At 42.5% G+C, this 22,304-nt stretch overlaps 1 protein-coding gene across 1 annotated transcript in view; it reads left to right on the forward strand.

The window, feature by feature from the left end:
• LOC311123492 (zinc transporter ZIP11-like) overlaps nucleotides 1–22,304 on the forward strand; it is a 144,494-nt gene that overhangs the window by 94,338 nt on the left and 27,852 nt on the right. The window contains exon 4 of the mRNA XM_084197751.1: nucleotides 7,153–7,335. Coding sequence (XP_084053877.1) covers nucleotides 7,153–7,335 — 183 coding nt within the window. The remainder of the gene's footprint in view (nucleotides 1–7,152; nucleotides 7,336–22,304) is intronic.

Below are 22,304 nucleotides of genomic sequence, written 5' to 3' on the forward strand. Positions count from 1 at the left end.
AAGTTTTAGCTTTCTACTCTCGCCGATGGTACTTCCTCCTTAGAATAATCTTATAATCTCTCTCTCTCTCTCTCCCTCTCTCTCTCCCTCCCTACCTCTCTCTCAGCAACTCATAATACAATTAATGAATGAATAGATTTACTCTCTCAAATGTCTACACTGAACAAAAATATAAAAGCAACATGCAACAATTTCAGTTACAGTTCATATAAGGAAATCAGTCAATTGAAATAAATAAATTAGGCCCTAATCTATGGATTTCACATGACTGGGAATACAGATATGCATCTGTTGGTCACAGATACCTTTTTTTTTAAATGTAGTGGCGTGGATCAGAAAACCAGTCAGTGTCTGGTGTGACCACCATATGCATCATGCAGCACGATACATCTCCTTCGGATAGAGTTGATCAGGCTGTTGATTGTGGCCTGTGGAATGTTGTCCCACTCCTCTTCAATGGCTGTGCGAAGTTGCTGGATATTGGCAGGCACTGGAACATGCTGTCGTACACGGTGATCCAGAGCATCCCAAACATGCTCAATGGGCGACATGTCTGGTGAGTATGCAGGGCATGGAAGAACAGGGACATTTTCAGCTTCCAGGAATTGTGTACAGATCTTTGCCACTTGGGCCGTGCATTATCATGCTGAAACATGAGGTGATGGCTGTGGATGAATGGCATGACAATGGGCCTCAGGATCTTGTCACGGTATCTCTGTGCATTCAAAATGCAATTTGTTTGTTGTCCATAGCTTATGCCTGCCCATACCATAACCCCACCGCCACCATGGGGCACTCTGTTCACAATGTTGACATCAGCATACCACTTGCCCACACGATGCCATACACGCTGTCTGCCATCTGCCTGGTATAGTTGAAACCGGGATTCATCCATGAAGAGCACACTTCTCCATCGTGCCAGTGGCCATCGAAGGTGAGCATTTGCCCACTGAAGTCGGTTACAACGCCGAACGGCAGTCCGGTCAAGACCCTGGTGAGGATGACAAGCACACAGATGAGCTTCCCTGACAGTTTGTGCAGAAAATTATTTTGTTGTGCAAACCCACAGTTTCATCAGCTGTCTGGGTGGCTGGTCTCAGACGATCCTTCAGGTGAAGATGCCAGATGTGGAGGTTCTGGGCTGGCGGGGTTACATGTGGTCTGCGGTTGTGAGGCCGGTTGGATGTTCTGCCAAATTCTCTAAATTGACGTTAGAGTACAGATATGCATCTGTTGGACACAGATACCTTTAAAAAATATGTAGTGGCGTGTTCAGAAAACCAGTCAGTGTCTGGTGTGACCACTTATGGTAGATAAATTACCATTCAATTATCTGGCAACAGCTCTGGTGGATATTCCTGCAGTCAGCATTCGAATTGCATGCTCCCTCAAAACTTGAGACATCTGTGGCATTGTGTTGTGTCACAAAACTGCACATTTTAGAGTGGCCTTTAATTGTCCCCAGCACAAGGTGCACCTGTGTAATGATCATGCTGTTTAATCAGCTTCTTGATATGCCACACCTGTCAGGTGGATGGATTATCTTGGCATAGAAGAAATGCTCACTAACAGGGATGTAAACAAAGTTGTACACACAATTTGAGAGAAATATGATTTGTGTGCGTATGGAACATATCTGGGATCTTTTATTTCAGCTCATGAAACATGGGACCAACACTTTACGTGTATATGGTCTGTAAGGATCTAAGTGAACTAAATGCTCTCATTTGTCCCAGTATTTTCTTCCTAATAGAGCAATTACACATGAGGACGGTTAGACCCTTTTCATAAGTGTGTAGGAGTCAGAGCATGTGAGCGGAGTTGAGCGGTGCTTGTACAGTGCTCCATGTCCTTTCCTACCACTCCGCTCTCACAGGAAAAAGATCTCTGGGTCCAAATTCACTCCACTCATTAAAATCACTATTTAACCTACACCCATCTATTTTTGTGACTACCTGGACCTACCAATTTGGTTTTTAAGTATTGAAACCAAACCTTATGGATTTGAATGAAAAGTATTTGAATAAACACGAAAAGGTGAATGTAAGAAGCGAATATCATTTCAAATAGGCTACATATTAAACAGCATATAAATACTCTAAATAGGTCAGGAGCCAGACAGGGAGCCTAAGAAGGAACGATAATTAATTATTTCAAGGCTATAGCCTACAAAGAAATACATTGTGAAGCATTTGCGAGTGCGACACAATAGTCTGGTAGGGACATACAGCGCTCAGGATTTAAATAACAGTTTGTTGTATTAAATCATTATAGTCTATAAATTGCACATATAGGCTGTGACTTATTTAGAATTAAATACAAATTAAACGAAAAATTACTTATTAGTGCCTTTGAATTCATTTTTAGAAATCATTTTTAGAAATCTACCCACCTCATTATTTTCTTTTAGCACGTAGTAAGTACACCATCATGCTTTTGGGATAAGTGTCAAATTCCACAATGATTCTTTAGTTGTGGACACTACATCACTGCACTCCCTCTCTTGCTCTTGGTCCTCATCTTTGTAAGTCACCTTGATTTAGCACCTGTGTGTTTTATCAGTTTCTTTATGAAAATATTTAGCGAACTCCATGACAGTAGCTAAAGCAAGGGGCTATAGCAGCGCACAAGTAGACTACAAATGCATGCTGGGACGGCATGCCCTGAGGTCGTGAAGTGAGCCCTACTGGAGCTAAATTGGAGCGGGCGAGAAGGCCGACGCTCCAACCTTTGGGTATCTCGCTCTATTCTCCAGTCAAATTGGGCACGCTCCGCTCCATCTCCGCCCCGCTCACATACTCTGGTACGAGTAGCCTAAACCATGGCTGACGTACATCCCGTATCTGATCCTTCGACCCTGTGTGGATGGGTAACTGGGTTCTTTGTCCCTCCGTTTCCCACTCAATGGAGCGTATGTGAATATGATCATATTTAATATGCTCAAGATTGCTCTCAAGTGTGTGTGGTATGCTTGTGTGTTTGCACGGACGTGTGTGGGTGTGTGTGTGTTTGTGTGTGGGATGCTTGTATGTATGTGTGTGTGTGTATGTGTGTGTGTGTTTTCCTGGCACTTATTCCCAATGATCAGAGAGATGAGTAGGTTAATGATAGTATAATCAGAGCCCTCTTCCTGTAGATCAGTTTCTACTCTTGGGGGGGTTGACTGTGGGTGCTGGAACCCATTGCTCAGCTGCAATCAATCAGCCCCCCTACACACGCACACACACACCACACACACACACACCACAGACACACACACACACACACACACACAACCCCATCTCCTTACCACCTCTGCTCTGATGCAAGATGAGAGCCAGTGAAGTGGGCACCTGAGCTCTTGGCAGCCACATGCAATTGCATTTCTCCAGCTCGTATGCTAGGTTTGCCCACGCTAAAGTCCCCATATGGGAATAAAGTACACGCTAATTAGCGGGCCTACCCTGAAGCCTTCTCATATTGCTGTCCCTTTCTCTTTATTTAGCTCCCCTACTCACATAACTCATGTAATTGTGAAAAATAAATGTCCTATTATGATATATTCAGCTGATTTAGGGCTCTAGACTAACCTTTTCCACTGGTGGCACTGGTGCTACCAAATTTTTCAGGTGAGGGCACCAGCACATGATTTAGTCCCACCAATTTTTCACCGCCGCCCGGCAATAATGACCTGAACTGTGTCCCATAATGTACATTCATTACGTACAGAACCAGGCTAATAATGACTACCCATCTTTTAAGCAGGGCTTGACATTCAGGTAAATTTGCCAGTGGCACACCGGGCCAGTGCCATCTGAAACTACTGGCCCAAATGAAAAGAATACTGGCCTGGGAAAGTGGATGATGCAGGCATAATTGAAATGTTATCTTTGATTTGTGGGCTGGGGAAAGTAGCCTATAATGACCTACCTTCCATACAAAAAGAACAACATTTTAACTTGAGAATATTATATGATTGTTTGGAGGGGGAAAAAAACCTTTGCACAATTTTAAAAAGGGTGTTATTGTTACCGATTTTGAACAGTCACTCTACGGTTGTAGGGCCCTATAACATCAGTTGTATCTTTTTGGTAAATTCTGTTTTCCCGGTTGTATTTTTTCCGGTGTCCTATTTTTCTTATTTTCTTTTTAAAAAATCACACTTTCTGTAGAAAAACTAAAATATTTGAATGTACTAATAAGTCCACAACAATGCATAAACCACATCAGGAGGCCACTTTTGAGGTCTGGGGACAACCCTCAAAATTGGCAAGTTGAAGCATTTGTTACGTTTCTACTCAATTTAAAACCCCTAAAATGCTTTTTGGAGAACAAACAAAAATGACCCCAGCCGTTAATTATCACCGCAATATTAGGTTTAAAGGTCTATGGAACGGCATATACTGTACAAATGCCAACCACTACTCAACCTCATCATCAATGTACTAATTTACTTGTGGAACTGTGCATACAGTGCAACGTGAAATAGATGCATAATACACGCTATCAAGTCACAACAATGCCGACTTGAAATGCTGACATCCGTAGGTGGCGTGTGAGTTTGAAGTTTGGGGAAGCTATTTTTTCACAGTAAAATTCCACCTTCATAATAAAGGAGTGCATGCATCTATCATCACATTTGCAGACTAATGTAAGATAGGCTACTATTCCTAATGTGATGAGTAGATTGCATAGTCATAATTTAGGCTAATAATATAACTCAATCACTGTTAGCAAAACAGACAGTTCTGAACAATGCATGCCTGAGTGCGTAATGACATAGAGTAGGCCTAATCAGATACATTTCTTCTCCTTTCTTTGCAGGGGAAACATTTGGCCTTTTATAAAAAAAAATTCATGCAATTCTACTACACTTCATATTACTGGAGACATAAGCAACTTATCTTTTCAGATGACTCAAATTAGTAGCTTACTCTGCTGGCTGACAAACAGATCAGTAAAAACGACCTTGTCTTAATTGCAGCCATCAAATCTAGGCCTACGAAAACGGGAGACAAACATTTTACAATATGACATCCATCTAGCCTGGAGGAGGAAATTATTGTCCCCCAAAAAACTTTCCAGTGGTACTGATTCAATGATAGACAGTGAATATGCATGTACTCACCGGGGATATGGCCCATGCTCTCCACTGGACTGGTGCAAATAAGATTAGTTAAATTAGGAGATAAATTTTTTTAATAACTAGAGACATATTAGTATTTTCTTTGTGTTCTCTTTTCAGCAATAGTGATTTGCTTTCTAAACTATGTTTTTCCTACAATTGTATTTTGAAATATTGTCATAGGCCTAGGCCTATTTAACTGCTTTTTACTAACCGCTGCAACTCAACAATCGGCTATTTGATAGGCTAATTGCGGCACCTGCTGACCAAATTGCATGCTTAAAACAATCAGCTAATTTTTTTAAGAAGCTAATAATCCTCTGTTGCCAAATCATGTTCTCTGTGTAGTATTTTGAATGATTGTATTTATTTCTGTATAGCCACGAGTAATTATATAGCTAGTTTTGGCAAATGTTATTCAATTTACTTTAAAGGAAGCTTATTTTTCCCTAACCTATTACGCGCCACCAATGCCGACGTCAATGTGAATGTAACCGCTGCATAATACAGCTTGCCACAAGGCTTACAGGGCAGAGTTCGAGTGCATCAAATATGTGATGCATTGTGGGTAAATGGTGACTAACTGACTGATCTACAAATAATATGAAGTAGTTATTTATGATGTAAGGTGAGTTGTAGATCAGTCAGTCGGCAGTCGCTTGCACTGTCGGCTGCAATGTTGAACAAGCCCATAGTCTCTGCTCTCTTAGAGAAATGTGCGCAGGCTGGCAGCTTCTCTCTGAGTAATGCTCCAGTATGGTCCTAAAGCCAGCCAACCAATATGTTAAACAGCCATTGCATTTTAATCGGGATTGGAACATTTTAGTGAACTTTTTTGTAGCCTACTTTAAAAAAGATTGTGAGCTAAAAACGAACTTGACCAGCAAAAAAATAAAATCACTGGCACCCTAGCGACCAATAAAAAATTGCTGTCGCACTGCCAAATCAAAGGGTTGCAAATGTACATGTTTTGGTTGCAGTTTTTAGCCCTGTGATTGAAAGGACACCCACTACTTAGAGTGACGCATACAGACATAGCTACCACATTGCCTTCTGCTAGTCTGGCTCCCTGCTCTAAAGGCTCTTCATCAGTGTCTGAGGGTGGGAAGAGGGGAAAGAGGGATTGGTGGCTATTAAACAACAACATTACATCTAAGTCCGATATCTACACTATCTCTGTACTGTGGGATTAGGAGTGTGTTCGGATTAGAATTTACCGTAGTCTCCGTTGGATCACCAAAATCATTACGGACATCTACCTACCGATCAGCCAGTCAATCAATGGACCCAAAGAGACCCAGGTCAAACAGAGTTATCAGGTGCTAATAAGAGTAAACTATTGCATCAACTTGTTTTTGTCTACTGCCATTGAAGTTATGTATTATTCTGTCAATATATCGAAGTGGCATTGATGTGAGGGAATATGGGCATATTACCTTTTCAGACAATTGTTTGTAGGTTAATTAGAATTGCTTTTCATTGATTGATGGCAATAGTAACCGTTTTGCTTGTGAATAGTTGTATTATCATCATTTAGTAATGTCCAGTGCGTGCAGTCACTTTACTCTCTGAATTAAAAGTAGTTGTTCAATTTGTTTTTGCTAATTGCATTGACACACTCATTATTCTTGTGTGGAGGAATTTAACAATAATTTGCAGTCATTTGATCATTTACAGTGCTGTTCTCTTTGTATATTGTTTATGCTAATTCAAGCAGACAATTGCCGAAATTAAATTGTTTTAGTTCATTAACTGAGATGGCATGATATTAAATTAATGGTGTTTGTAAATTGTTACTGTTAGCTAAATAATAGTATTGCCTTTAGACTGAAAACAAAATGCAAGTGATGATGACCATACTAATCAGCTTCTCATCAGACCTCTGTCTCACTTGGACTTTTCATAGGATCCAATTTGCTGAAATAATGGTAACCATTGCTTAATCGTCTTCTAATATTGGTTAATCGTATTCTAATCTGAAAGATTGCTTGATTGGCAAGTGCAGTATTTTGTAGGAATGTTGTCTGAATGTCTTTTCTTCCTTACAGATAAGATTGAGAACGGAGGAGACGTGTACCAAAGGAGGAAAGGCCCCCGTGCCGATGCTGGCTCCTCAGACTCCGAGGGACAGGAAGTGGGCAGTCGGCAACGAGAAGGGGCAGGACAAACAGGAAGCAGCTGGAGGCGCATTGTCCTCCTGATCCTGGCCATCACCATCCACAACATCCCAGGTGAGAAGAAGAACCCACCATAGCCCAGTCTGTTATGCTCAGTCCCAAACCAACCCCTACCCCCTAACTTCTAGATCCTAGCCCCTATCATATTTCCCTAGTCTTTTCATGGACATCTGAATTGGATAGGTTAGGTTCTTAAGAATCAGTAATATGGTAACAGGCTGATTCCCTTTGTGGAATTTCCCCCATATTGCTGAAGCTACACGAAGGCAATCCTCTCAGAGGGAGTAGTGGGTAGGGGTCAATTTAGTATATCTAAAGATATATCTGTAGCAGTGATTTTGAAGAGCCAACACACCATTTGCTATAGCTTTCTCCTCTAGTTGGTAGACTTGGGCGGTATACTGTATATACTGTATACCGGGGTATTTAGAATAAGCCACAGGATGGTTTTTCAATATCGTCAAAACAATTTCTTTGAGGTTTTTCAATAAATGTGAGTATTTGTAGCTGCTTTTTAAGTTAATACCTGCAGTCAACTTGTGCAATACGTCATCTTACATTATGAAGCTTACCGTAGTTCCCCAGAACTGTTGAGCCAGTCACGTGTTCGTTTGTAAAAAGCACAACGGGAGAAAGTGGGAGCTGGTCCAGCTGTGTATTTGTATTAACTTGCTAGTTAGCTAAGTAAGTGGCTGAATTAATAAGGAGGCCAATTGGCTTGTGTACTAAGACGGTAATAAAACGTAAATCCCAGGATGAGAGAAGGACGGTATGACGTTATGAAAATCTGGATAAAGTGTGCTCTGCTACATCTGTCTCCTACTGGTCATTACCACTAACAGAGGCGCCGGGACGATTGTACCTATATTTAACCAGAACCTCTTCCGGACATCACCACCAGTTGGTGGTGCTATTTTTCATGGTCCATCTCGACAGAGACATGACCAGTACGGATAAAGAGCAGTTCATGCCCTATGCCATGCCCTGGTCCAGACGCACACACCGGCGTGAATACAACACATGAAGGAGAGGCTCCAGCAATTGGAGCAACTCTCGCGTCTGGTGAAGGACTAGAAGGACTACAACGAGGCACTCAGCAAGACACGACACAGTCGCAGAAAACCTGCAGCGTTGGTCCCGAGTCCTCTTCCTCTTCCTGTCCAGTGCTTGCCAGCTCCAGAACCTTTGCCTGGTAACTGGCAGCACCACAAAGCCTGCACTTTGAGTCCCTGAGCACCGATGGATCGACCAACCGCATCCTGAGCCCAGGGCAGTGCAGCAGCCTCAAATGGCGTGGGTGCCACAGCCATCGGTCCAGCGGTCAGTTCTGCCCCCACCTGGACTCCAGCATGGAGCAGTGCAACAACAGGTGCTCCAGCCAGTTCCCCCACCGGCTCCCAAGCCAGCTACTTGGCCTGTCAAATGGCCACCATCGGAGCCTGAGCAGGTCCAGCAGCCAGCTCCTATCCATCATGCACCCCGGCCGGTGCCACAACAACCAGTGCTGCAGCCAGACAAGCGATTGTCAGCGCTTCAGCCAGCCATGCCCTCCGAAGCACTCCAGCTAGCCAAGGGGACGCCAGAGTTTGTATTTGTGTTTATTATGGTTCCCCATTAGCTGCTACCAAGGCAGCAGCTACTCTTCCTGGGGTCCGGCAAAATTAAGGCAGTTATTCATTACAAAACAATACATTCATTACAATACATTCATAACAGATTTCACGACACACTAAGTGTGTGCCCTCAGGCCCCTACTCCACTACCACATATCTACAACACAAAATCCATGTGTACGTGTGTGTATAGTGCGTATGTTATCATGTGTGTGTATGCATTTGTCTGTGCCTATGTTTCTGTTGCTTCACAGTCCCCGCTGTTCAATAAGGTGTATTTTGATCTGTTTCTTAAATCTGATTCTACTGCTTGCATCAGTTACCTGATGTGGAATAGAGTTCCATGTAGTCATGGCTCTATGTAGTACTGTGCACCTCCCATAGTCTGATCTGGACTTGGGGACTGTGAAGAAACCTCTGATGGCATGTCTTGTAGTGTATGCATGGGTGTCTGAGCTGTGTGCTAGTCGTTTAAACAGACAGCTCGGTGCATTCAACATGTCAATACCTCTCACAAATACAAGTAGTGATGAAGTCAATCTCTCCTCCACTTTGAGCCAGGAGAGATTGACATGCATATTGTTAATGTTAGCTCTCTGTGTACATCTAAGGGCCAGCCGTGCAGCCCTGTTCTGAGCCAATTGCAATTTTCCTAAGTCCCTCTTTGTGGCACCTGACCACACGACTGAACAGTAGTCCAGGTGCGACAAAACTGGAGCATGAAGCAAGGATATGCACATTCTTGATATCATTTTAAAGAAAACACTTTGAAGTTTGTGGAAATGTGAAATTAATGTAGAAGAATATAACACATTAGATCTGGTAAAATATAATATCAAACAAAACTATGCTACATTTTATCTCTGGGACCCTTAGGATGACAAATCAGAGCAAGATTACTGAATGTAAGTACATTATTTACCTTCAGAGGTGAATGTATCAAACCAGTTGCTGTGATACGTTTTTTGTTGTTGTGCACTCTCCTCAAACAATAGCATGGTATATTTTCACTGTAATAGCTACTGTAAATTGGACAGTGCAGTTAGATTAACAAGAATTTAAGCTTTCTGCCCATATAAGACATGTCTGTGTCCTGGAAAGTTTGCTGTTACTTACAACAGTCATGCTAATCACATTAGTGCACGTTTGCTCAACCGTCCCATATATGGGACACCAATCCCGTAGAGGTTAAGAAGGCAGAGTAGCGCTTCATTATGGACAGACTTCTCCCCATCTTAGCTACTGTTGTATCAATATGTTTTGACCATGACAGTTTACAATCCAGGGTTACACCAACCAGTTTTGTCACCTCAACTTGCTCAATTTCCACATTATTTATTGCAAGATTTAGTTGAGGTTTAGGGTTTAGTGATTGATTTGTCCCAAATACAATGCTTTTAGTTTTTGAAATATTTAGGACTAACTTATTCCTTGCCACCCATTCTGAAACTAACTGCAGCTCTTTGTTAAGTGTTGCAGTCATTTCAGTCACTGTAGTAGCTGACGTGTATAGTGGTGACTCATCCGCATACATAGACACACTGGCTTTACTCAAAGCCAGTGGCATGTCGTTAATAAAGATGGAAAAAAGTAAGGGGCCTAGACAGCTGCCCTGTGGAATTCCAGATTCTACCTAGATTATGTTTGAGAGGCTTCCATTAAAGAACACCCTCTGTGTTCTGTTAGACAGGTAACTCTTTATCCACAATATAGCATGAGATGTAAAGCCATAACACATACGTTTTTCCAGCAGCAGACTATGATCGATAATGTCAAAAGCCGCCCTGAAGTCTAACTAAACAGCCCTCACAATCTTTTTATCATCAATTTCTCTCAGCCAATCATCAGTCATTTGTGTAAGTGCTGTGCTTGTTGAATGTCCTTCCCTATAAGCGTGCTGAAAGTCTGTTGTCAATTTGTTTACTGTAAAATAGCATTGTATCTGGTCAAACACCATTTTTTGCAGAACTTTACTAAGGGTTGGTAACATGCTGATATGTTGGCTATTTGAGCCAGTAAAGGGGGCTTTACTATTCTTAGGTAGCGGAATGACTTTTGCTTCCGTCCAGGCCTGAGGGCACACACTTTCTAGTAGGCTTTAATTGAATATATGGCAAATAGGAGTGGCAATATCGTCTGCTATTATCCTCAGTAATTTTCCATCCAAGTTGTCAGACCCAGGTGGCTTGTCATTGTTGATAGACAACAACAATTGTTTCACCTCTTCCACACTCACTTTATGGAATTCAAAATTACAATTCTTGTCTTTCATAATTTGGTCAGATATACTTGGATGTGTAGTGTCAGCGTTTGTTGCTGGTATGTCATGCCTAAGTTTGCTAATCTTACCATTGAAAAAGTAGTTGAAGTAGTTGGCAATATTAGTCGGTTTTGTGATGAATGAGCCATCTAATTCAATGAATGATGGAGCTGAGTTTGCCTTCTTTTACGAAATGTCATTGAAGGTGCTCCAGAGCTAGTTTCTTCTTCTTTTTATTCAAATTTCTCAATTTGCAGTATGTTTGCCAATCGGTTGTGCAGCCAGACTTACTTGCCATTCCTTTTGCCTCATCCCTCTCAACCATATAATTTTTCAATTCCTCATCAATCCACAGGGATTTAACAGTTTTTACAGTCATTTTCTTAATGGTTGCATGCTTATTAGTAACTGGGATAAGCAATTTCATAAATATGTCAAGTGCAACGTCTGTTTGCTCCTCATTACACACCACAAATATTATTTACATCAACAAACATAGGAGTCACTACAAAACATATTGTATGACCTCTTATACGCTATATTAGGCCCAGCCTTTTGAACTTTGGTTTTCCTAGATATGGCTACTATATTATGTTCACAACATCCAATGGATCTCGATACTTCTTTCAAGCACATTTCTGCAGCATAAGTAAAGATGTGATCAATACATGTCTCTCCTGGACCAGCCATCACTGGACTCAACTCCGGTGCTTGTCCCTACTCTGCCTGCTGCCCTTGCAGACCTGCTTGGTCTGGACATGACGCCCAAGCCGACTCAGCGCCTCAGGCTCCAGCAGCAGGGGAGCCTTCATCGCTGCCTACTGAATTCGGTTACGACGCCAAACTGCAGTCAGGTCAAAACCCTGGTGAGGACGACGAGCACACACAAGAGCTTTCCTGAGACGGTTTCTGATAGTTTGTGCAGAAATTGTTGAATTGTGCAAACCCAAAGTTTTATCAGCTGTCCAGATGGCTGGTCTCAGACGATCCCGCAGGTGAAGAAGCCGGATGTGGAGGTCCTGGGTTGGCGTGGTTACACGTGGTCTGCTGTTGTTAGGCCGGTTGGACGTAGTCATCAACTAAACTTTATCGTCTTCCTAACATGTCTAAGGTATTAAACCGCAACGTCAGTGATTGGTCTATGTGAACTGTGGCAATATAAACACCCAACTGAAAGAGAATACTCTTATTACTCTCATGTCCATAACTCATGTTCAAGAATTAACTTTTTTATTGTAAACTTTCCTAGAATAATTTCAGACCATAGCCCATTGTCCTTCACGTTTAAGCTCAATCCTCCTATGCCAATAACGAAGACATGGCGATTCAACACAGTGTTACTGGGAGATAAGGAGTTTACCTCATAGTTCAACACACAGATAGACATGTTTTTGGAAATAAATGCCCAACTGTTGTCTGGGAAGCTCTTAAAGCAAATACACTACATGACCAAAAGTTGTGATCTTAGGCTTGTGTGCGGCTGCTTGCCACCGAGGACAGACGATTTTTACATGCTACGCGCTTCAGCACTCGGCGGTCCCGTTCTGTGAGCTTGTGTGGCCTACCACTTCGCGGCTGCGCCGTTGTGGTTTTCACTTACAGTTGACCGGGGCAGCTCTAGCAGGGCAGAAATTTGAAGAACTGATTTGTTGGAAAGGGGCATCCTATGACGGTGCCACGTTGAAAGTCACTGAGCTTTTCAGTAAGGCCATTCTACTGCCAATGTTTGTCTATGGAGATTGCATGGCGGTGTGCTCGATTTTATACACCTGTCAGCAACAGGTGTGGCTGAAATAACCAAATCCACTAATTTGTAGATGTGTCCACATACTTTTGTATATATAGTGTATGAGAGGTTGTATCATGTCTTACTCTTCACATAAGAAAAATAAGACCCATAAGGAATTTGAAATAATAGAACAGAAGGTCCACGACTTAGAAAGAAAACACGGTTTAGATAGAAATGTTGTCTGTTTTCAACAGTTGAAGCTTTGAAGCTCGAGTATAACATAATAAACGAGATTGCTACCATGAAATCCAAGCAATAATATGTTGAGCAAGGTGAAAGTGCAGGGAAAATGCTTTCTTGGCAAATGAACAAATTAAGTGTAGATGCTACTGCATGCAGACACACTTTGTTTCTGTAAAATAAACCAACCTTGAACTTCAACTTCTTCACCAGCTCAGTGACATGTTTTTTAAATTACAGTTTGTCATCAAGCCAGATACCAAGATATTTGTAGGAAGGATCTCGCACAATTTGTGTACCGTTCAAACTAGCCATAACAAATTCATTTAAATCTGGGTTATGGGACCTAGAAAAAAAACATGCATTTTGTTTTGTTTACATTTAGCACTAACTTTAGATCCAGTAGTGACCTATGCAGTGCTTGAAAATCAGACTTCAAATGTGAAAAGACTTGGCCAACCGATGAAGCAATTAAATACAACATTGTATCATCTGCATACAAATGAATATATATTTTTACAGCATTTTCAATGTTATTTGTATAGATTGTAAACAGTAGTGGACCGAGTATCGAACCTTGAGGCACCACTTTATCTAACTCAAGGAACTCAGATTTGACCCCATCTACCTTGATGGCCTTAGTTCTGTCATTGAGATAATTATGAAACCATCGACAAGCATCAGTACCCAACACAGGAGGTTGCTGAGGGGAGCCCAGCTCATAATAATGTCTGGAACGTAGCAGATGGAATGGCATCAAACACATGTAAACCATGTGTTTGATGTATTTGATACCATTCCACTAATTCCACTCCAACCATTACCATGAGCCCTTTTTCCCCAATTAAGGTGCCACCAACCTCCTGTGGTACCCAACCCTATTGAGGACAGCTTATTCAACAGAATAACATGGTCTACAGTATCAAAAGCTTTTGAGAAGTCTACGAACATGGCAGCACAATTCTATCTATCTTCAAAGGCATTTGCAATATCATTTACAACAAGCATGGTAGCCGTAGTGGTACTATGTTTAGGTTTGAATCCAGATTGATTAAGACTAAGAATTACATTTACAGATAGACAATAACGTACAGTGAGGGAAAAAAGTATTTGATCCCCTGCTGATTTTGTACGGTTGCCCATCGACCAACCCTCATCACTGTCAAACGCTCCCTAAAACACTTTAGCGAGCAGGCCTTCCTAATTGACCTGGCCCAGGTGTTCTGGATGGATATAGATCTAATTCCGTCAGTAGAGGATGCCTGGTTGTTCTTTAAAAGTAATTTCCTCTCAATCTTAAATAAACATGCCCCATTCAAAAAATACAGAACTAAGAACAGATATAGCCCCTGGTTCTCCTCAGACTTGACTGCCCTTGACCAGCACAAAAACATCCTGTGGCGTACTGCATTAGCATCAAATAGCCCCTGCGATATGCAACTTTTCAGGGAAGTTAGGAACCAATATACACAAGCAGTCAGGAAAGCAAAGGCTAACTTTTTCAAACAGAAATTAGCATCCTGTAGCACTAACTCCAAAAAGTTTTGGGACACTGTAATGTCCATGGAGAATAAGAGCACTTCCTCCCAGCTGCCCACTGCACTGAGGCTAGGAAACACAATCACCACCGATAAATCTACAATAATCGAGAATTTCAACAAGCATTTTGTTACGGCTGGCCATGCTTTCCACCTGGCTACCACTACCCCGGCCACCAACTCTGCACCCTCCGCTGCAACTTGCCCATGCCCCCCCCCCCCCCCCGCTTCTCCTTCACACAAATTCAGACAGATGATGTTCTGAAAGAGCTGCAAAATCTGGACCCCTACAAATCAGCTGGGCTAGACAATCTGGACCCTTTCTTTCTAAAACTAGCCGCCGAAATTGTCGCAACCCCTATAACTAGCCTGTTCAACCTCTCTTTCGTAACGTCTGAGATCCCCAGAGATTGGAAAGCTGCCGCGGTCAGCCCCTCTTCAAAGGGGGTGACACTCTAGATCCAAACTGTTACAGACCTATATCCATCCTGCCCTGCCTTTCGAAAGTATTTGAAAGCCAAGTTAACAAACAGAACACCGACCGTTTCGAATCCCACCGTACCTTCTCCGCTGTGCAATCCGGTTTCCGAGCTGGTCATGGGTGCACTTCAGCCACGCTCAAGGTCCTAAACGATATTATAACCGCGATCGATAATAGACAGTCTTCATCGACCTGGCCAAGGCTTTCGACTCTGTCAACCACCGCATTCTTATTGGCAGACTAAATAGCCTTGGTTTCTCAAATGACTGCCTCGCCTGGTTCACCAACTACTTCTCAGATAGAGTTCAATGTGTCAAATCAGAGGGCCTGTTGTCTGGACCTATGGCAGTCTCTATAGGGGTGCCACAGGGTTCAATTCTTGGGCCGACTCTTTTCTCCGTGTATATCAATGATGTCGCTCTTGCTGCTGGTGACTCTCAGATCCACCTCTACGCAGACGACACCATTTTGTATACATCTGGCCCTTCATTGGACACTGTGTTAACAAACCTCCAAACGAGCTTCAATGCCATACAACACTCCTTCAGTAGCCTCCAACTGCTCTTAAACACTAGTAAAACTAAATGCATGCTCTTCAATCGAACGCTGCTGGCACCCGCCCACCCGACTAGAATAACTACTCTCGACGGGTCTGACCTAGAGTATGTGGACAACTACAAATACCTAGGTGTCTGGTTAGACTGTAAACTCTCCTTCCAGACATTAAGAATCTCCAATCCAAAGTTAAATCTAGAATCGGCTTCCTATTTCGCAACAAAGCCTCCTTCACTCATGATGCCAAACATGCCCTCGTAAAACTGACTATCCTACCGATCCTTGACTTCGGCGATGTCATTTACAAAATAGCCTCCAACACTCTACTTAGCAAATTGGATGTAGTCTATCACAGTGCCATCCGTTTTGTCTCCAAAGCCCCATACACTACCCACCGCTGGTCCTCACTACATGTTCGTCGTCAAACCCACTGGCTCCAGGCCATCTATAAATCACTGCTAGGCAAATCCCCGCCTTATTTTAGCTCATTGGTCACCAAAGCAGCACCCACCCGTAGTCTGCGCTCCAGCAGGTATATCTCACTGGTCATCCCCAAAGCTGCCAATGACTGGAATGAATTGCAAAAATCTCTGAAGCTGGAGACTCTTATCTCCCTCACTAACTTTAAGCATCAGTTGTCAGAGCACCTTACCGATCATTGCACCTGTACACAGCCCATCTGAAATTAGCCCACCCAACTACCTCATCCCTATATTGTTATTTATTTTGCTCTTTTGCACCCCAGTATCTCTATTTGCACATAATCTCTTGCACATCTAGCATTCCAGTGTTAATACTAATTGTAATTATTTTGCACCATAGCCTATTTATTGCCTTACCTCCATAACTTGCTACATTTGCACACACTGTATATATATTTTCTGTTGTATTTTTTGACTTTATGTTTTTTTTTTACCCCATATGTAACTCTGTGTTGTTGTTTTTATTGCACTGCTTTGCTTTATCTTGGCCAGGTCGCAGTTGTAAATGAGAACTTGTTCTCAACTGGCTTACCTGGTTAAATAAAGGTGAAATAAAAGAAAAGAAAAAACTGACAAAGAAATGATCAGTCAATCATTTTAATGGTAGGTTTATTTGAACAGTGAGAGACAGAATAACAACAAAAAAATCCAGAAAAACGCATGTCAAAAATGTTATAAATTGATTTGCATTTTAATGAGGGAAATAAGTATTTGACCCCCTCTCAATCAGAAAGATTTCTGGCTCCCAGGTGTCTTTTATACAGGTAACGAGCTGAGATTAGGAGCACACTCTTAAAGGGAGTTCTCCTAATCTCAGTTTGTTACCTGTATAAAAGACACCTGTCCACAGAAGCAATCAATCAATCAGATTCCAAACTCTCCACCATGGCCAAGACCAAAGAGCTCTCCAAGGATGTCACGGACAAGACTGTAAACCTACACAAGGCTGGAATGGGCTACAAGACCATCACCAAGCAGTTTGGTGAGAAGGTGATAACAGTTGGTGCGATTATTCGCAAATGGAAGAAACACAAATTAACTGTCAATCTCCCTCGGCCTGGGGCTTCATGTAAGATCTCACCTCGTGGAGTTGCAATGATCATGAGAACGGTGAGGAATCAGCCCAGAACTACACGGGAGGATCTTGCCAATGATCTCAAGGCAGCTGGGACCATAGTCACATAGAAAGCAATTGGTAACACACTACGCCGTGAAGGACTGAAATCCTGCAGTGCCCGCAAGGTCCCCCTGCTCAAAAAAGTACATATACAGTGGGGAGAACAAGTATTTGATACACTGCCGATTTTGCAGGTTTTCCTACTTACAAAGCATGTAGAGGTCTGTAATTTTTATCATAGGTACACTTCAACTGTGAGAGACGGAATCAATTTTTTTTTCTCCAGAAAATCACATTGTATGATTTTTAAGTAATTTATTTGCATTTTATGGCATGACATGAGTATTTGATACATCAGAAAAGCAGAACTTAATATTTGGTACAGAAACCTTTGTTTGCAATTACAGAGATCATACGTTTCCTGTAGGTCTTGACCAGGTTTGCACACACTGCAGCAGAGATTTTGGCCCACTCCTCCATACAGACCTTCTCCAGATCCTTCAGGTTTCGTGGCTGTCGCTGGGCAATACGGACTTTCAGCTCCCTCCAAAGATGTTCTATTGGGTTCAGGTCTGGAGACTGGCTAGGCCACTCCAGGACCTTGAGATGCTTCTTACGGAGCCACTCCTTAGTTGCCCTGGCTGTGTGTTTCGGGTCGTTGTCATGCTGGAAGACCCAGCCACGACCCATCTTCAATGCTCTTACTGAGGGAAGGAGGTTGTTGGCCAAGATCTCGCGATACATGGCCCCATCCATCCTCCCCTCAATACGGTGCAGTCGTCCTGTCCCCTTTGCAGAAAAGCATCCCCAAAGAATGATGTTTCCACCTCCATGCTTCACGGTTGGGATGGTGTTCTTGGGGTTGTACTCATCCTTCTTCTTCCTCCAAACACGTCGAGTGGAGTTTATACCAAAAAGCTCTATTTTTGTCTCATCAGACCACATGACCTTCTCCCATTCCTCCTCTGGATCATCCAGATGGTCATTGGCAAACTTCAGACGGGTCTGGACATGCGCTGGCTTGAGCAGGGGGACCTTGCGCGCGCTGCAGGATTTTAATCCATGACGGCGTAGTGTTTTACTAATGGTTTTCTTTGAGACTGTGGTCCCAGCTCTCTTCAGGTCATTGACCAGGTCCTGCCGTGTAGTTCTGGGCTGATCCCTCACCTTCCTCCTGATCATTGATGCCCCACGAGGTGAGATCTTGCATGGAGCCCCAGACCGAGGGTGATTGACCGTCATCTTGAACTTCTTCCATTTTCTAATAATTGCGCCAACAGTTGTTGCCTTCTCACCAAGCTGCTTGCCTATTGTCCTGTAGCCCATCCCAGCCTTATGCAGGTCTACAATTTTATCCCTGATGTCCTTACACAGCTCTCTGGTCTTGGCCATTGTGGAGAGGTTGGAATCTGTTTGATTGAGTGTGTGGACAGGTGTCTTTTATACAGGTAACGAGTTCAAACAGGTGCAGTTAATACAGGTAATGAGTGGAGAACAGGAGGGCTTCTTAAAGAAAAACGAACAGGTCTGTGAGAGCCGGAATTCTTACTGGTTGGTAGGTGATCAAATACTTATGTCATGCAATAAAATGCAAATTAATTACTTAAAAATCATACAATGTGATTTTCTGGATTTTTGTTTAAGATTCCGTCTCGCACAGTTGAAGTGTACCTATGATAAAAATGACAGACCTCTACATGCTTTGTAAGTAGGAAAACCTGCAAAATCGGCAGTGTATCAAATACTTGTTCTCCCCACTGTACATGCCCGTCTGAAGTTTGCCAATGAACATCTGAATGATTCAGAGGAGAACTGGGTGAAAGTGTTGTGGTCAGATGAGACCAAAATGGAGCTCTTTGGCATAAACTCAACTCGCCGTGTTTGGAGGAGGAAGAGTTGCTGCCTATGACCCCAAGAACACCATCACCATGGAAACATTATGCTTTGGGGGTGTTTTTCTGCTAAGGGGACAGGACATCAAAGGGACAATGGACGGGGCCATGTACCGTCAAATCTTGGGTGAGAACCTCCTTCCCTCAGCCAGGGCATTGAAAATGGGTCGTGGATGGGTATTCCAGCATGACAATGACCCAAAACACACGGCCAAGGCAACAAAGGAGTGGCTCAAGAAGAAGCACATTAAGGTCCTGGAGTGGCCTAGCCAGTCTCCAGACCTTAATCCCATAGAAAATCTGTGGAGGGAGCTGAAGGTTCGAGTTGCCAAACGTCAGCCTCGAAACCTTAATGACTTGGAGAAGATCTGCAAAGAGGAGTGGGACAAAATCCCTCCTGAGATGTGTGTAAACCTGGTGTCCAACTACAAGAAACGTCTGACCTCTGTGATTGCCAACAAGGGTTTTGTCACCAAGTACTAAGCCATGTTTTGCAGAGGGGTCAAATACTTATTTCCCTCATTAAAATGCTAATCAATTTATAACATTTTTGACATGCGTTTTTCTGGATTTTTTTGTTGTAGTTATTCTGTCTCTCACTGTTCAAATAAACCTACCATTACAATTATAGACTGATCATTTCTTTGTCAGTGGGCAAACGTACAAAATCAGCAGGGGATCAAATACATTTTTCCTTCACTGTAGCTGTTTGTTGACCAATGATTCTAGAATTTCTGCAAGACAAGGGAGCCTGGAAATCGGTCGATAATTATGTAATATCATTGTATGCATATTAATGCTTACTTTATTTATCTGAACCAGAACATTCTCTGTCATTTATTTTACTACTGTTGGACATATATGGGGCTGTACATAATTCAAAGTGAATTGGGAGAAAACTGAAATAATGCTCATTTCTAATTAAGACTTTTCAAGCTTAGAATGTACATTTAAGTGGAAATGGACAAAGACGCATATGAAATACCTGGGTGTACTTATACCATGCAAGCTGGAGGAGGCATATAGAATTATTCTCCTTTAATAGATGTTCATAGATTTTTTACATTTGATTTAATTGATTAGGGTCCCCATTAGCCAACGCCAATGGCGACAGCTAGTCTTACTGGGGTCCAACACATAAAAAAAGAGACATTACAGGCAAAATACTTTACAATTTACATAAATGTAAAAACATTAACATGTAGTGTGTGTGTGTGTGCATCTATCAGGTACAGATACATGTCAGTACATACAAACAAAAAGTAGGTCACATGGGGGAGAGGCGTTGTGCTGTGAGGTGTTGCTTTATTAGTTTTTTTTAAACCAAGTTTGATGTTCACTTGCGCTATATAAGATGGAAGGGAGTTCCATGCACTCATGGCTCTGTATAATACTGTGTGTTTCCTTGAATTTGTTCTGGACCTGGGTACTGTGAAAAGACCCCTGGTGGCATGTGTGGTGTGGTAATTGTGTGTGTCAGTGCTGTGTGTAAGCTGACTATGCAAACAATTTGGAATTTTCAACACATTTAATGTTTCTTATAAAAACAAGATGTGACGCAGTCAGTCTTTCCTCAACTTTTAGCCAAGAGAGACTGGGATGCGTAGTATTCATATTAGCCCTCTGATTACAATGAAGAGCAAGACGTGCTGCTCTGTTCTGGGCCAGCTGCAGCTTAACTAGGTCTTTCTTATAAGGTCCCACAGTTGACAGTGCATGTCAGAGCAAAAACCAAGCAGTGAGGTCGAAGGAATTGTCCGTAGAGCTCCGAGACAGGATTGTGTCGAGTCGAGTCGATCTGGGGAAGGGTACCAAAACATGTCTGCAGCATTGTAGGTCCCCAAGAACAAAATGGCCTCCAGCATTCTTAAATGGAAGATGTTTGGAACCACCCAGACTCTTCCTAGAGCTGGCCGCCTGGCCAAACTGAGCAATCGGGGAGAAGGGCCTTGGTGAGGGAGGTGACCAAGCACCTAATGGTCACTCTGACAGAGCTACAGAGTTCCTCTGTGGAGACGGGAGAACCTACCAGAAGGACAACCATCTCTGCAGCACTCCACCAATCAGGCCTTTATGATAGAGTGGCCAGACGGAAGCCACTCCTCAGTAAAAGGCACATGACAGCCCGCTTGGAATTTGCCAAAAGACTCTCAGACCATGAGAAACAAGATTCTCTGGTCTGATGGAACCAAGATTGAACTCTTTGGCTTGAATGCCAAGCGTCACGTCTGGAGGAAAACTGGCACCCTCCCTATGGTGAAGCATGGTGGTGGCAGGTCATTGGTAAAAATAGAAAAGATTAGCGGGCCTAGAGAGCTGCCCTGCGGTACACCAAACTTTACATGTTTGGCATAAGAGAAGCTTCCATTAAAGAAAACCCTCTGAATTCTATTAGATAGATAGCTCTGAATCCATGATATGGCAGAGGTTGAAAAGCCATAACACATACGTTTTCTCAACAACAGGTTATGGTCAATAATATCAAATGCTGCACTGAAATCTAACAGTACAGCTCCCACAATCTTATTATACATTTCTTTCAACATCAGTCATTTGTGTGCCCTTCTCTGTAAGCCTGCTGAAATTATGTTGTTAGTTTGTTTACAGGGATAGCATTGTATTTGGTCAAACACAATTTTTTCCAACAGTTTGCTAAGAGCTGGCAGCAGGCTGATAGGTCTGCTGTTAGAAGTAGTAAAGTCCGCTTTACCACTCTTGGGTAGCGTAATGACTTTGGCTTCCCTCCAGGCCTGAGGACAAAAGTGTTCCTCTAGGCTCAGATTAAAGATATGACAGATAGGAGTGGCTATACTGATGAGTCTGCTACCATCCTCAGTAGCTTTCCATCTAAGTTGTCAATGCCTGGAGTTTTGTCATTATTGATCAATAACAATAATGTTTCAACCTCTCCCACACTAACTTTACAAAATTCTAACTTACAATGCTTTCTTTCACTATTTGTTTTTTTATGCATGAGTACGATGACTCACTGTTCGTTATTGGCATTTCCTACTTAAGTTTGCACACTTTGCCAATGGAGTAATCATTAAAATAATTGACAAGTCATTGGCTCTTTCTAGAACAGCTACCTTGTCCTTGAACCTCAGGAACTTGAC

Source organism: Coregonus lavaretus, assembly GCF_964263955.1.
Source record: "Coregonus lavaretus genome assembly, contig: HAP1_SCAFFOLD_1075, whole genome shotgun sequence".
Taxonomy (NCBI): Eukaryota; Metazoa; Chordata; class Actinopteri; order Salmoniformes; family Salmonidae; genus Coregonus; species Coregonus lavaretus.